Source organism: Bactrocera latifrons, unplaced genomic scaffold (assembly GCF_001853355.1).
Source record: "Bactrocera latifrons isolate USDA-ARS-PBARC rearing strain unplaced genomic scaffold, ASM185335v1 scaffold_114, whole genome shotgun sequence".
In the NCBI taxonomy this organism is placed as follows: domain Eukaryota; kingdom Metazoa; phylum Arthropoda; class Insecta; order Diptera; family Tephritidae; genus Bactrocera; species Bactrocera latifrons.
Genome location: NW_017534564.1, coordinates 273,698 through 291,273, shown reverse-complemented (window position 1 = coordinate 291,273; position 17,576 = coordinate 273,698). Strand labels below are relative to the sequence as shown.

The 17,576-nt window shown below is 33.8% G+C and overlaps 2 protein-coding genes across 4 annotated transcripts in view; one reads left to right on the top strand and one right to left on the bottom strand.

Annotated features, from left to right (window-relative positions):
* The first annotated feature begins 3,347 nt into the window (after positions 1-3,347).
* Positions 3,348-17,576, top strand: part of LOC108975729 (RING-box protein 2) — a 42,256-nt gene continuing 28,027 nt past the window's right edge. Inside the window, exon 1 of the mRNA XM_018944429.1 lies at positions 3,348-3,513. Coding sequence (XP_018799974.1) covers positions 3,348-3,513 — 166 coding nt within the window. The remainder of the gene's footprint in view (positions 3,514-17,576) is intronic.
* The window catches only part of LOC108975708 (facilitated trehalose transporter Tret1), a 13,778-nt gene continuing 1,430 nt past the window's right edge, over positions 5,229-17,576 (bottom strand). For 2 of the 3 annotated variants that reach the window (XM_018944404.1, XM_018944410.1), the window contains exons 2-9: positions 14,794-14,997; positions 14,227-14,721; positions 13,758-14,161; positions 13,547-13,697; positions 7,471-7,596; positions 6,597-7,382; positions 6,236-6,521; positions 5,229-6,168 (exon numbers count right to left, since the gene is read on the bottom strand). In XM_018944404.1, the coding sequence (XP_018799949.1) occupies positions 5,981-6,168; positions 6,236-6,521; positions 6,597-7,382; positions 7,471-7,596; positions 13,547-13,697; positions 13,758-14,161; positions 14,227-14,721; positions 14,794-14,880 (2,523 nt within the window). In that variant the 5' untranslated portion in view covers positions 14,881-14,997 and the 3' untranslated portion in view covers positions 5,229-5,980. Of the gene's footprint in view, positions 6,169-6,235; positions 6,522-6,596; positions 7,383-7,470; positions 7,597-7,686; positions 7,981-13,546; positions 13,698-13,757; positions 14,162-14,226; positions 14,722-14,793; positions 14,998-17,576 lie in introns of those variants that run through there. The other variant, XM_018944417.1, reaches the window with a different exon arrangement.

Below are 17,576 nucleotides of genomic sequence, written 5' to 3'. Positions count from 1 at the left end.
TATTGTCTTATTTTCCTATCCAAATTTTCAAGTTTATCCGAGTAATATGTGGTATGTCGGTTCGAAGATACAGCCTTGAGAACTTGTTCGCTCGAGGTTTGCTAGGCTAAGTGCGCCGCCTTTGTGTTTTTGAAGTCGGTTGGCAAGATTTCTTGAGAACTACTCAACCGATCGTCATGAAATTTTACACATGTCTTTCACATGCAATTCTTAAAGATTTGGACGAATGATTTTTTCTTCGATTACAACTATTTGAAAAAAATGTCGCGAAATTTTCACTGAAATTTTCATTTTTTGTAAAAAGGTCTGCCGAAAATAATTTTTAGTTTTTTATACTTCGTCCAAGTTATAAGTTAAGCTTTTAACTAAAACACGCATTTTTTCACTTTCGATGATCCTGTAGATAAATTAGATGAGTAAGTGGGGATTACACCGCGATCTAGTTTTTATTGTGAACTCCCCTAAGTCACAAAGTCTCAACTAACCCCAGCAAATTGATAAGTTCCAATATACTGCTAGATGTTATTTAAGCGATGTGATCTCTGTTTGTAAACGGCGCCTGCAGACTGCTGTGCAGCACATTAGCAGATGTTCTGGTGTGTCAGACTCCAAATGGCAGAATCCGCAAATTGTACAAGATGCTGGGCCCATCTTAAACAAGTGCTTTTTCCGACCACAAGCCTGAGTTTTTCCCTTGGGAGATTGTTTATATATTTAAACCTTTTGAAGTTGTAATCACACATTAACAACTTTGCACGCATGCCTGGGATTTATTGCCAATGTCTCTATTACTGCTTCAACATTGCGGAGCAGCTCCTTTATGGCGTGCTGGCTAACCGCAATGAAAGGTTGCGGTCCTACCACGTTAGTGGATGCTGCAGAGCGGGCAAGCGCATTAGTCAGTTCATTCCCGGGTATACCTCCGCTCGGAATATGCTCAGAAACCTGCTCATAGCTATGGAGAGTTTTGTGCGTGGTCCTCCGACGTTTTCGAGACGTCGGTGTACCACTTGATTGTACTGTCCCTAAACAGATTCTGTAAGCAGTTATCCTGTCGATATAAAACTTGAGTACATTAAGTAAATTTGCTACAATTCTCAGAACATAAAAAATCTTAGTGCCTCTGCCATTTTGCTCATAAATGTGCTTTTTAATGGTTGATGCCAAGAATGGATTTTTTCTCATTTTGCCAATACTTTGTGGTTGAGATTGACTTCATCCTCTCAAGCAGATTCATTCTATTGTCGCCTTAGGATGTGAAAAATAATATATCTACTGTTTTTTTCTAATTTTCCATTCGTACTGTACTTTTTACGACATGTTTTTTATGGGGGAAGTCATTAAACCAAATCATTTTCCGCAGAGTCTCTTAAGAAAATAGTATAACTCAAAATAATGACATTTTTCCTTTACTCAGATCTCAGGAAAATGCTCAAATGAAAGAAATTAAGCGGCAATGAAGAAGTACATAATCGTCGAGACAGTCATATTTTGAAGCATCAGACATATCATACTACATATGTGAAGACGAATTTGGTCGAAAAAATGTTATCTGGAAAACAACCATTAAGTGAACAGAATTATCCTGCAGTACAAAATATGCGTGTGCATTCCGACATTCTTTAAGGTCGATATTGAATAACATAAGTATTTATGGGTATAACATTATACCCATGTACAACATTGACCAGAAAGCACAATATATCTTTTGGGTGTGTGATTGTAAAGCAGGGAATATAATACCAACAAATAAAGTGCCATTGATGTTGGCAACTTGGCGGAATGATGACCCAGTTTTTGTACTTTTGCCCGGCGTATGACCTCAATGACACGTACATGCATACATCCACAAGTATTTTGTTACTTTTTAGCTTTTGTGTTGTGTTATTTTTGCTGTTTTTATTATTGTATATTAGTTATGTGGCAGCTGATTTCGGATAGTAGTTGGCAAGCATGCAATTATTACCTGTACGCGCATCCATATTCACACACATACGTATAATATTAAAGAAAATATGCGTTGCATGCGAGATCTTATGAGAAATATCATAAGCAGAGATACTTTTTTATAAATAAACTGATATACAAACATACGTATGCATTTGAAGAAATCGTCACAATTATAATCTAGTTGTCAGCCCGGATGCTCTAATTTAGGCTATATTATTTTGATGTAAGAAGAAGGTATGGAAAAAGGACAGCTTCATAAAACACGAGTAAATGCTCTTCCAACCTTTGTTAATAGCAAATGTTTTTTATTTTACATTTGAAATCTTTCTAAATATTATAAATTTTTAAGTTGCTTGTTTATCTAGGGGAAATAAATGCACATTACCACATTTGCGTGCGTTTGCTTTAAACCTGAGTGAGTCATGGCAATAGACGAGCGCGAAGAGACTAAACTCCACGAGTACTCAACGAAATCTTCAGCTTGTTATTTCGAAATTTGCAATACCGTAATATAGCAACATAAAACTTTTTTATTGCGACCAGCTTTTATTGGTCGGCTTCTGATGGTTTCAATTGAGTTCAGCATCAATTACAAGCTAGCATTACAGCAGCCATCAAATACAGTTTTGAATTGCAATAAACTTGTAATCGAGCAGTTAAATTGATATACATACATATGTATATTTACGTGATAATACATTTTTCTATGTTTGACCAAAGGGAATACATTGGGTATGAGACTATGAATCGGTTGTTCCATATACCTGTGAAGACAATTATAAATATCAAAGATTTTGTTAAATATTTACTGCTACCCTGCTTACGACTTTTGAAATGTATTTCTGACACCGGAAATAACCTATAAGATTTTATAAGTTTCTTCATTTGTCGGATCGGAAAGAGAAGGTCAGCCTAATATCCAATATGAGTAGTTACAGCGATTTCTTATTAGTGTTGGTCCTTTTTGTACATATTTGATACTACACAAAGTGCATCGGGCAATACTTGAATATCGCTGCAACTCAACTATCGTTTAAATCACTTGTTAATTACCCAACAACGCTACCGGCGATTCTATTAAAGTTTATATGAGTTTCTTAAGATCCAATTGACAATTTTAACAAGAATTTCTTATGTAAAGGTATTACGGTGTGTATGCCTAAGTTTTCCACGTTAGCTCTTTCAATATTTTGGAGTTTGTATAGCTGCTACTGCTGGGTAATGTGACAAAAAGTTAGCGAGTATATCTTAGACGCACACCTTTTCAATGAAATATTTAACGCTAGTGAACCCTGTGTTTTATTTTCTTTTGTGTCAGCATCACCCTCTTCTCGGAATTGGATTTTTAACATTGCGATAAACTTTATTACTGGCGGTTCAAGGAAGTTTTGTAAACAATGGCTGATGGTGAGGATATTGAAAGTTCCATGGACAAACAATTCAACGATAATGAGGGAGGTAAACCTGATAAAATGTTTACGTTGAAGAAGTGGAATGCTGTGGCTATGTGGAGTTGGGATGTTGAGTGCGATACCTGCGCTATTTGCAGAGTTCAAGTAATGGGTGAGTGACTGCCTTTCTAAGTCGGCATACTTATAAAGAGTTTTTAGTATATTTGCCGGAATCACTTCAAAGAATCGTGTTAAGAGCAATTTGTACATCGTACCTTGCTAATAAGTGGTCCACATGAATTATCTGCTTGAATATTTGATAAAAAACGTATAAAATATTATTTTTGATGTTTTCTATACTTGATGGGTTTCTGGAAACTTTAAAATTTATATTTTGTTTCAGATAATCCCTTTATTGAATTAATATAATATTATTCGAATTTTTACAACTAGGTACCGTATATTATTATTCTTTATTTTAAACGGTGTAATTGCTTTTCAATAACGGAAAGTAACTGCGGTGTGCGTTTTCCGCCTAATTGAATTCAGAATACATATGAATATACTCTTAACTATTTAATTTCATCAAGACTACAACATAAATATTAAACTGCAGAAGGTCACCTAACTGATGTGTATACTTTCACAGCAACTGTTTATTTCTGCGTCTTTGCAATATATTGTATTTAGTATGAGAAAATATAATTAAATCTGTAGACAGTTTAAAATCACAATTTTACCAACTAACTGTTTCAGATAAGTTTCAGAAACGTATCGTTTAATAATTGACAAATATATATTTATGCTTTAAATTTGTTCTAAAAGAATGTGCAACAAAAGTTAAAGAAAAAACTTCAAAAATATATGTAATTATATAGCGGATTTTTTTTTCGAGCAAACAAAAACCTAAAATATAAATATGATCTTTTTTAATACATTTTTTTTTTTGATATAATGTCATTATAGAATTACTCAAAATTAATCATTGTCGGTGAAAATATCAAAACAATAAAAAAAAAAAATCAATCATATATTAATAATACCATTTGATTAAAGTTCACCTGGACTGACAAAAAAAAACCCGTATTTAGATAGAAATCTTTATTGTCGCCTTCAATATAGACTCTCGAGCGAGTATTACTGCTATCGTTTTCCATATACTTGTTTTATGCCTCGGTTGAGATGGCCTTCAACGAATTTTATTTTTTTTCGGCTTCCGCTCATTTTTGCCGGGTCATTCCCTAGACTCGACACCAGCAACGATGCGTTTGAATAATGTAGGGTCCTCAGATACGTTGTCAAGCATCTCTTTGGCGACCTCTTCTTTGCGTCGTTTTCGCAAAAGATTCAGATATTTTGGTACGAGTCTGTCATTGAATACACCATAACCAAAACATTAACCAAAATTTTTGGAGTTGACCCATAAGCGATGTCGAGAGCCTCTGTTATCTTACTGGTGCCAACACAACGACTTTTAATCACTATTTGTTTAAGCGGAGGTGGATGATCCAATTTTATTACGTCACGACCTTCATTGAATGTTTTTCAAGCAAACCGTTGTACAATTTTAATTTCGCGTAGTCAATAAACAGCTGCCAAATATACGCTAATTGACATATGGAGATCAAACTTCATATGAACAAAAAATTATTGATTCGGTTTGCGCGCCATGAACTATTCCGAATCAACTTTTGTGCAGCATAAAAGCCATTGGATTACCCGAAATTTCCATATTATTAATTTTTTAGCTAAAAACTTTTTCCAAATATCTCGGAGTCCTAAATCAATTTTCGAAGAACTTGTCGCTTATTAGTTTTTGTTGTCCCAAAAATGAAGTGCATACAAGAGAAACTATAATTCTTCCAGAAATATAAATAATACACAAACTGTTTTTCGGTCATTGTACGCTTCAGATTGGGTCGACAGACCGTTTATATTTAAAATAAATTTTCTTTTCATTTAACAATTACTTATTGAATAGAAAGTTTATTTATATTGATTAACAATAACATAATATAAGGCGGTTGATGATTAACTTAGTAGTTTTTTTAATTTTTACTCATATTTTTCTTTTTAGCTTTGCTTGTTTGTTATTGCTAGTTATATCGCCTAACTTAATAAATATAGCACTAATGGTCATTAATATAATTAAAAAAATGTATTTTTAATTAAAAAAAACTACACAATTAGGTCACTACCTCATTTTTACTGTAAATACTACTAATAACACAATGCAATTTTATATAATATATTTAATTTTTTCATCTAAATTTTCCTTGTTAAAAATTTTGGAAACATCAATTGTCATGAACCGACAGAAAGGTGCACACATTTCCTTTCGGTTAACGGCTATTAGACTACATCACATTCAGAATATTATAAATCTCATCTACATAATTTCTTTGACTTGCTAGCTGCTTACAGAACTATATTACATTCGTACATTCTAAACGCACACCTCCTTTCTGCTTCGTTTTGCAAACTTTACTTCACACTGGTCAAGATATTTGCCGCATGTTGCGCTACTAAATTTAAAATTAAGGCACTTAAACTAGTATTTGGTTGTATTTTTATACACATCATAGCATGTATGTATGTATGTGCATATGTATGTAAATCATACGATGAGTGACATCTTTCTACATATTGAAAGACAAGGGCTTAATGTTCGCTACTGAGGACATGCGACGCACACGTCCCATCATCTTTCGTTCAATATCTTCCAGCGTTTTGCCTTGTGTCTCAGGCACATAGAATATCACGAAAAATAAGCCCACCACACAGATGGAACCGAAAAGCCAGAAGGCACCATGTGCGCCCATTGTATCTGCAAAGATTTAGGTTTCAAGTTAATTGTTTGTAGGGGGTTATGTAGGATTTTATTAGAAACTTACCAATCATGTCGCGGAAGGTTTTGGTCACAATGAATGTGCATGTCCAGTTGAAGGCGGTGGCCACCGATGCAGCAGAGCCGCGAATTTTCGCCGGCAAAATCTCGCCCATCATCAACCACGGTATGGGTCCGAAACCGAGTGAGAAACCAACCACGTAGATCACGAAACTCGCCAGTGGTAACCAACCAACCTCGGCGATGTTCATGCCAGATGCCTTGCAATAGAAGAAGCCACCAAGTGTGAAGAGCGAAATAATCATGGCCACATCGGAGATATAGAGCAAAATCTGCGAAAGCAATGAGTGAATAACAAACCGTTAGAAAATATTGTCTTCAAATATAGTGTGGGCATTTCCTCTTACCTTACGTCCGAGCCGATCGATGAGTACGGTTGCCATAAATGTTGCAATAAAGTTCACTATACCCACAATAATTGTGCACAAATTACCATCAATGGTGGAACCAGCCTCTTGGAATATCATTACTGTGTAAAAGATGACAGCATTTATACCGCTAAGCTGTTGGAAGAACATCAAACCCAGCGAAATGGATAGAGGCTTCAAGTTGTTGCGTCTTAACAACTCTACTAATTGATTGCCTGATGAGTGTCTGTCGGCATGTGCCTGTGTACGCAAAAGACCCTTTAATTCTGGCTCAACGTCAGCTTGTTTACCGCGTAGCCATTGCAAGGCACGCCGTGCACGATCTTCACGTCCACGTGAGATATACCAACGTGGTGTCTCTGGTATGAGGAACATAAGAATCAAAAATGGGACAGGTAACGCACCACCAAGGAAAGCTAATTGAGACCAATCAAAATATGAGCCGGCGACAAAGCAAAGTAAGATGCCAATGTTGCCGAAAGCCGTTGGTAGTAGACCCAATGAGCCACGTACTTCCGGTTGTACTGTTTCGCCTAAATACACGGGCAACGAGAGCGAAGCAATGCCCACACAGAAACCAGCAAGCGTTCGCCCAGCTAGCACCATGGCAATATTAACAGCACAAGCGATGAGCAGCCAAGAGATAATGAAAGGCACGGCGGTAGCGAGAATTGTATTGCGACGTCCCATATACTCAATAAATGGTCCGCCAGCAATGCCGCCAGCCAAACCCGCCAGTGGCATTAGACCGCCAACCCAAGAAGCCTGTAATGAGAATATAAAATTTGTATAATTAAGAAATTTCAAATATCAATTAGGGAATATCACTCTGCTGTTTTGTTGAAGAACTTACCGCTTGTGGTGTTACTTCGAAGTCCGTATAATTTCTGTCAGTCATTGATACCAACGCTGGAGAAGTGTAGGCGGATGAGAAACCAACAACCAATGAACCCATTGATACGCTCAGTGCAGCAAGCACCTGCAATCAATTAAAAGTGTTGATTTGAAAATTATATACAAAAATTCAGAAAATATTAAATATTCGTTTTGATCTAGCTTATAACTGCACCTGATGACCGATCCCACTTGGTTTAGGCTCATCATCGGGTATTGTAAACGACATAAAAGTGTCGGCACGTGCGAGCAACTTCATTTTGTGTGATTTTGAGAATACTTTTTAGACCGTTACTATTTCGAAATGACTGAGTTTCGCACATAAATTTCTCGGGTGATTCGCAAATTAAATTGAAATACTTCTTTTCGTATGCAATTATGAAGTGATCCTATAGTAGGAACAATACAATTATAATAGAAAGAATTTGACGCGCGCGGACTTGTTTTGCTACTATGCCGCACAAGTTTCCTAACGCATTCCTCGAAAGCTAATATCGAACTGATTGCAATGGTGTAATTTTCGAAGGTATTTTCAACATTGCCCGCTGTTGCTTTTGCAAGCTAATATTTAGATTGGTTGTTGCTATTGCAGTCACTGTCGGTACTACCGCTGCTTGAGGTTCCTAACCGGCGCAAATGGCAGACTTTTAAACATACATCGTATTTAAAACGCAAACACAATTTTTTTTTTAATTCTACATGCTTTTTTTTAATATTTATATTTATTAAATTTCTGTCCTATACGTCAGTGCGTCAGGTGACATTTGACATTCATTATTTTCAAATGCTCAACTCTACCTTAATTTTCAAATGGAAATTTTAAAGTTTACAAATTTTTATGACCAGATGTTTTTGGTTTTATGAATTGAAAATTTGTGCATTGCTAATTGAATTTTATACAAAAAAACTGTGCGCATGTGTGTTACAATTAGACTAGAATTTGTGGGACAAAGGCAACTTTCAGAAAAAAAATTAAAATTAATTAATTAATTTTTAAATATGTAGCGAAATATGAGCCGTATCCATTACAAACGGTACCATTATTCAAAGTTTTAATTTTTATAACCTGAACATGGGTAATTTTGCACATGCTTTTAGCTTTCATGTTCTTGTATGGAATACTTTGTTGGCATAGTTTAGTATATAAGGCAATGGTGCAATCTCCAAAAAATTGTTTTGATCGGACCACTATATCATAAAGCTGTCTTACAAAATGACGTTATGAAAACCAAATTCTTTTAAGGAAGCTTTTTAATTTGTGAAAGGTATTCTAGTTTCGTTGCAACCGAATTTAAAGTTTCTTGTTTATTAAAGTTTTTATAGAAAATCGGTAATCAGTCGATAAATGTAACACTAGCTAGAGTTGGGAATAGTGTTGTTGTTCTATACTAGTAATAATGGAACAGGTTTATAAGGCATTGTTAATCCAAACTCAAATTATAGAAATTTTCGTCTGCAATTGTAGAGACGATGTAAGTCATGTATATTTATAAAGATAAATTTTAAACAAGTTTATAAACGTGGAAACCTTGGATTAACCATCTTGACTTCGAATAAAAGTGTAGATAAGGAAGGGGTTAATAATGGCATATTTTCCAGTAATATACTCGTATGTATGTGTTTATGAGATTGCAAATTAAATATTATATGCTATTTAATTTTTATTTAAAAGTATTAGCTATATCAAATTCTTGATTATAGCAATATATAAACAGTTTAGTTTTATTTCTTTCGCTTATGTAATCCCTATTTTTAGTGTAAATTAAAAAATTGGTATATATGTACACGCCGAGATTGACTTCGTAAATGCCGCATATTGTCATGCAATTTTCAACAGAAATCGCTTTAGTTCAAAGTTTATTAAACATACAAAATAAAAAATATTAAATAAATATATGTTTTAAAATACACATTTGCTTTGTGCCTACATTTGCGACAAAATGTGACCTTGTGCTAATATTTGTAAAGAAAAAATGTCCAGATTTTCCGCTAGAAAGCTTTCCTAATGTCATTACCTATTAATGTTTATATTAAAATATAAACAATAAACAAATTTGGCGATAGCTTTGCAATTAAAAAACTGATAATGACCTAATGAGTAGTGTAATGTAAATTGTCATGTAAATAACGGCTTCCGTTTACGTTCGTCGGACCGTTCGTCCCGTTCGTTAGAATCTAATGATGCGCATCTTATCACGCTGTTTTCGAATGTGCATGTGCGTTTCAATATATTCTGATAACAGCTAGAAATTAAGAGTGCAAAGGCAATGATGGCTGGACAGCAACATCATCGTGTGACCGGCTGCTGCGGGGGTGACTAAACAATAGCAATGACAAAAACAATTCCAGCAGCAATTAAAAAATGTATTGTATTTTACAAAATCCGCTGATTATTTGTATTTGAACTCGAAGCGGTTATTGTTTTCGGTTTCGATTTGTTTACTTTTGCTATTTTGTAAACACCGCCGAATGATGATTTTGAAGGATTTTTCACATATATTACTAATACTATTATTTCTTAATTACTGTTAGGCGTATCACACAACGTTTGTCCTGAACCGCTGATAAGCTCGTTTTGCATACAACTGAAATGCTTTCTTGCAGAATGCAGACAATGCCAACACGGTGTAGTAACCATATTTCAAAGTCGATATTTCTTTCAATTTGCTCAAAATGGTTTTAAACAATTGTATTGACGTATGCACCTCTACATAAGTATATATGTATGTACATATAGATGTGCATGTGTGTGTGTGTATGTATTACGCTCTCAGTCAAGGCAGCAATGCCTAGCGATTCATCAAAAGTTGATTGACTATAATGGTGACCATGTACGAGCGCTGACGACACGTGTCCTGTTGTTGCCTTGACTTTAGTGGACTCCAGTCCATTGAGCGCCTCTGCTTTGAGTCATCCTACGCACTTTATAAAATTGCGTTTATTACTTAGTGTGTTCTTTTTACAATAAATTTACGTTGTGCGGAAACTTGTTTCTAAGTAAATTTATTGCGTGCACACCCTCGCCACCTACGTTAGACTTATTTAAAGAAGGATTTGCATTTTAGTTTTTTATTCTATCTAAACCTTAGCTTGTGGTTCAAGCCTATTGCAGATCTAATAATGTAAGCCGCCTATTTAAGTTTGTGGTAAAAACAGACCGGTGAGTGTTCAAAGTTTAGCTAGAGTGCAGTATGGCAAAACTACAATTATTAGTCATGTGCAAAATATTTACTACTAATGATATTGTAAATATGTATTTTCCTAGTAAGCTCTAAATACCACACATCTGTTTAATGATTAATATTTAGCAAAAAACACTTGATCTGAAGGCCGCATTCTTTCATTTTTCATAATTTTCATTTATTTTGCTTTTTTCTATTAATTTTTTCATATTTTTAAAAGTTTTAAATTCTTGATCTTTTTCAATTTTGCTGTTATTTATTATAAATTTTCTATGCTAATCTTTATATTTTTTCTTTAAATTTTTCATAATTTTTAAATAAGCTGTTTTTTTTATTAGTTTTTAATTAATAACTTTTTTATTAATTCTTCTTTTTTTTTATTAATTTTTAATTAATACTTTTTGTTTTAATTTTTCAAAATTTTTTTTGATGTTTTTAAATTTTGCTGTTGTTAAATATCATTAATTTTACTAATCTTTCTATATTTGATTGCTTTTTTAAATGATAATAACAAACAACAAAGCAACATTAACTGTACTTTTTCAACCTTTGTTAAGCAAGTCTCAACATAAAACGTATTTTCGATCCTTGTTTTATAGATTTAGAAATTTCTTAACTTCAAACTTTAAAATATTTGCATTTAAATTCAAACATTACCTTATTTTTAAATATAAAAGCAACTTAACGTATATTTAATATTACTTGCAACGATTCAATTTACCACCTTAAACATTTATGTTAATTTTTTCGATCGAATTATTTTCGTACCTGACCTCACTTAGAACAAATTGATAAAAAAAACAATTGAATAAATCCTACTTTCTGCTTTTAGTTCATTTACCTGCGACCAAATGTAAATTGCCTGGGTATTCTCGTTTATATCGAATTTCACATTCTGATCCATTTTTGCCACTTAGAAAAATCGCAAATTCAATTATCCTGTAGTGTAGTGTGTCAATAACTTGATTTTACTTCGTTCAATAATTGATTTATTAGCTTGACTGGCGTTTTAGACGCAACCGCGTTCATCTCCTGTATTCCACTCACTATACGCTGTTTCCTAGACTAGCCCCGTTCAGCCAAGTTGAATGTTTATCAGTACATTTATAAATTGATTATGGCTTGAAAATGTTCTTCATTATTCAATTTAATTGTATACACACTTTGAGGCCATTTAATCTCTCGAAGGCAAGTCGCAAAATTCGATTATCAATTCTATACCTATATGCATATTTGTATGTACATATTTAAATATTTTCTATTTAATATATATTTTATATACATTTGTATGTATATGCAAATCTTTTAATAAAACTAATTCGAAAGTATTCCTTTTGTTCGAGTTCGAATTAATGAAATTAGTCGTAAACATAATCTCATATACAAATATTTGAAATGAGCGCGAAATATGCCTGCTATGCGAAAGTAAAAACAAAATTCCATTATCACTATATACATACATATATTTAGTTCATACATTCATAAATAGATACATATTTGTTATGTGGAATTCAAGCTCGTAGGATTAACTGGTTTGTTGCTAGCAAGCGATTTTTTTAATTCAATTATTTTTCAAGAAAGGTTTAAAGTTGATTGTGATGCTTGTTTGAAATTTATTTTCATTCTTAAACAAAAAATGCCGTTATTAGTGGTAAGATTTTCGTTCTTGTACATGAGAATTTATATGAATGTTTATGTATGTAGGTGTAGAATATGCAGTTGTGCAGATATGTAAATTTACATTGCACCCTTGGTCAGTTAATGCAGCGGTAGTTTTCCACTTTCCTCTGCACCCTAACATACATGCATATATACAGGGTGATATCAATAATCAAATTTTCAGGATGTTCAATTACAAAAACTTCTGTTACTTTAAAACTGTTAACTCTAAGTAAGACTTTAATTCAACTTGTCTTCGCGATTTTAATGTAATGACTTCTCCTCTAACATTGTCACTCTAATTTATTTTAACATACTTGTTGCAGTACAGCTTTAACAACATCATCTAACAGAAATAGTTCAATAAACAAATATTATTTACATACACAAATCTGTTTAGAAAGCTTGCGGCTCACCCTTATACAAGTGTTTGCGCTTTAATTAAAGACGTGTATATCTTAGCGTTATTTACTGCTGTTTTAATATCAATTTATATTCCTTTTTTGTGTTCCACGCATTTTCCGCATTTTCCTCAATAGTCATACTATTAATAGATAACAATATGTTCTGCTTCTAATACAAACACATTTAAATATTTGCGTCACGGTATTGTCTCTTCTTCTGTTATCCTTCTTTTATGTATGCTTGTGTGTGTGAGAAGACTTACATATCCGCGCTACACACTTTAACATTTGCTTAATCACCCATTCAATTATGTATGCCTTTTTTGGTAATCTCAGAATACGGTCTAGAAAGCTTAGCTACGAAAACCGTTACTATAAAAATTATACATATATTTTGATTCATTTGTACTTATCCCAACTATAAACGGTATTTGTGCGCAAACCACATGTGAAAACTTGTTATCAACGCCGCGAAATGTAGGCAACGTTTTCAAAACAGTGATTGGCGCGTAAAATAATCGGCGAAATTATACAAAAAGGAAACATAATTATTTTATTGCGATAAGCGACTTTTATACAAAAAAAACAAAAAAATATATGCTAAAGCAAAAATATTTGAAATTAAGAATCACCCTAATGTGCAGCTTAATTAATTAGCAATACTATTGATTTCAACTTATATAATATTCGCTAACGTCATCGAAAACCAATTTCGGGCTACTAACACACGTTCCTTAAGTAATATGTGCACTTAAAGATATACGAAAGTGGCTATGTGCGCAACACTCACCTGAGTCCAAATATAAATAGGATTCGTTGTGGGTCTGTAGACTTCCAATTTGGGTTTACCATCCTCGGTAATCTGTCTGACGAAAGGTACAGCGTTGCGCAGGTTTTCATTTTTCTTTTTACCCATTTCGTCCATTTCATACAGTCTATGGCTGCAATAATAGAAGCGACATTTATTAAAAGGAACCGATACCCTCTATGTATGTACGTACCTTTTCCGCGAATCTGTACTTATGGAGCGTTGCTGCTGGAAATGTTGACGACTCGCTTCATAATCTTCATCGCTTTCACTTTCCAAATCCTTCAGGTCAATTATGACCGGTTTGGTAATATCTTTGGGACGGTGTATTAAACGCGTATGCTCAACATCATCCGCATCCTCATCACTGTCTGTACTTGATCCCTGTAATACTTTTTCGAGTTTGAAACTGACGCGCGGATCCAAACTTTGATGTTTGCGTCCTTGAAATTCACGACGATTTTTGCGAAACTCTTCCTCAGAGGAGGAATCCTTTAGCATGTCCTCGAGGAAACGTGTGCCTTTCACATCGAGTGAGACATGCTTCTTAGCTTGAAATTGGCGACGATTATCGTTTGCCAGTATGTTTTTGAGGTCCTGTAAGGGAAAATACATTTTCAATTTTAAAATTTCCACGAAATTTCCTAAACTAATTTACGTACCTTCAATATGCCTTTGTGGTCAACACTAACTGTTTTCTGTTGTTGGTAGCCGCTGCGCCGACTCTCGAAATTGTCGTCGTCGCTACTGTCGACCGATCTGCGTTCGAAGGATACGCGCGAACCCTTCAACGACTGCTTGCTGCGCTGCAGCTCATCGTTGGCCAGAGAAACGGTGCTGCGCTGGTGATGATCACGGTGACTGTGCTGTGCTGTTGGTGGCGGCGGCAAAGCCACAAAATCCTGACTGCCAGTCGCTTTGGCCGACTGGCTAAGTGGTAACGGTAACTGTGGTGGTGGGTGTATGTCATTATCCTGTATAATGGGGCCGAACTGTAACGGTGTGTCATCGACGCTGAAATTATTCTGTTGTGTCATTTGTCTTTGCTGTGGTGTAGGTCCACGTGGAAAGAGGAACGGGTCCTCGGGTAGAATAGTGTCCAAACTGGTAGCTGTGTTCGATTGCGAGAGTCCCTCTTCGACTCGTTGGTATGTGTCCTGTTGTATGTGTGTGCATGAAAATTGTTAGCTCATTTCATTCGAATAGCTGCGATCTGAGCGCAAACTTACCGTTGAACGTGTGAGTTTGTCCTTGATTTTGCCCATTGCATTACTGAGCGGTTGGTGGCCACTGCCACGATTATCACGTCCGCTCATTGTGCTGCTTTCTTTAGCTGTTTTGTTTTCACTGCTTTTATTTTGGAAATTATTTCACGTTTAAATTTCACCACACTTTTAACTTGTTTGTCTTCACTGTTTGCTGATTTATTTACGCTGCAAAGAAAAAGAGAATTGTGAGTATGAAAGAGCGTACGAAATATTTACAAAGTTGTGCTCTTAAAGCGCCCTCTTGACGGTAGTTGCGCTTGCAACGGCGGCGCTGCTGATTACAATTGTGGCTGGCAAGTAACATTAATTTCGGTGGCATTTGCACTTCAACTGTCATTTATATTCGTGCGTGTGTGAAAGTGCAAAAATTGCGCGCGCACCTGTCGCCGCACCAAGTTTGTACGCGTTTTGGCGAATTCTAAAATTTACTGTTGTGACGACTAATTTACTCATAAGCAAATATAGTTTTTTTTACAAAAATAATATTTTCGAAATTACCATTACTAAGCAATTTTAAAATGTACAAAATTTTCAAAATTTGTTTTTCACCACTTTTATTTCTTGATTTCAGCGAAAATTTAAACAAAAGTGTTTAGCAGCCATATGCATAACGGCACTGAACACTGCTCGTGTGTATACATTAATTGTTTTCGGTCTTTGATTTTCAAAAGTTCTTCTAATTATAACATTCACGGTCTCTGTGCACATTTAGTTTTTTTGCACAAGCTCAGAAAGTGTGCGCTGTGACCGCGCTGCCCCCCTCATTCCTTGCAAATTTGCGCGCCATCTTCGAGACGGCGGTGTTCATCGTGAGGAATGGCAAATTTAAAAAAAAAAAAAGAAAATGGAAAAAATTGGCGCATTATGTAAAAAACGCAGACGAGGGCATTATTTGTGTAACTATTGCATTTCTCCTACGTGATTTTATCTTAAGAGTTTTTACTGCACACATGGCGGTTGTAAATTTGTATATATAGGGGCACACGTGTAATATTTTTTTAATTTTTTTATTATTTCATTAACAAGTAATGCACATGTTCATAATGGTACATCATTAAAAAAAGTAATGCTTTCTCAGCATGACTATCATATTCTGACAGTGAAAGCACAACAGCCACAGAACGTTTTGTAATTATAGGCATCGTTAACTTTTTTATGCATTATACTTTTTGTTTTATGGGAATATTATTCTGTGAAATTCATCAATAAATAGTCTTTATTTAAGAAAGGCGCCATCAATAAAGTAGTGATGAAATTTGCACGTTAATCTTTAAAAATGTTGCACAATACTAAACAAGCATGAGAATGACAACCCAAATTTTAAGTTCAAGTGAATATAATGACACATAAAATGCAAAATAACGTAACATCGCTCTTCATAAGCTTACAGGAGCAAAAAAAAAGATATATTATAATTAGAAATTACTCATAAAATCAATCAACAAAATCAAATTTGAGTTTTGGTTATAACTTGGTCAATAAAAAATTGGATTTTTAATTTTTTAAGGTTATGCTGTTTTGCATTTTAGGTGACGATGTTTACAAACATAATTAACTTGGCGTAACATATCGTAAAATCATAATTTTTTACACTTCTTTAAAAGAATTATTGTTATTTTAAATACAAAAATGAGTTTCCGCAATTACAATTCTCAACACTAGTTTTCGGTTCATTATAACTTTATGAGACTATATGAAAACCCCAATCGCATTATCGAATGTCGAGAAATTTTTTTATTATTTTTATTTAATTATTGAATAATTTATTTATACAAATTTAACCAATAAAGTGACATTTAAATTTTAAATTGAAATAATGTTTAAGATGGGTTTTAGTATTTATTTATTTTTTTTTTTGCACGGCGTTGTGTTTGAAGTGAAAGCTACTTCTATATGTGCGTGTCTTTCAAAATTGTTCTGTGGATTTACATCCTTTTCAAATGAATCTTATTTTAATATATACATATATTTTTTTAGTTCTGTTTCGATTTTCTATTTTCTGCATTTTGATTTTCTATATTATATATTTAATTTTATATGAATGTGCCAATTTACAAATTATTCCCTATATATTTATTCAATGAGTTCTTTGTGAATTGCTAGTCACAATACGCTGACTTTATACATATATGTGTTATATATATTATATTTGAATAATTTTGCATCTATTTTTATACTTTTTTCCTTTCTGTTGTGCTTTTACTTTCTCATCTTAAATTTTTGCAATATTTCTCCGTATATCAATGCATATGTACATATGTATGTATGCGCATTTATAATTATTAAAATTGCATATTAAAGTTTTACGTATACGTACGAGTTTTTCTGGTGTTTTCGCTTATGCAGAGTTTTTTTATTTGCATACACACATGTGTATATGCAAATTACTAGGTCTAGGCGTACATTTTCATAATGAGATTTATTTAAATTTTTATATCGAATTCAGAGGGCAAGGTTTTTAGTGCATACTTCCAAGTATATACAAACACCTATATATGTACATATGTATATGTAAATATAAGAATGTACGTATGTACGAAATTTACACCTTTTACAGTTTCTAAAGTGCCTCAATACTTTTTGCAGATGCATCCATTAACAAAAGAAAAACTAAAATTACTTTCTGTGTAGAATATGTGAGATTTTTCCCAAAAAAATATTGTTTAACGTTTGCAAATTCAACGAAGTCTATTTTCAAATTTATAAAAAAATGTTAAACGTTTTTTTTTAATGAAATATATTAA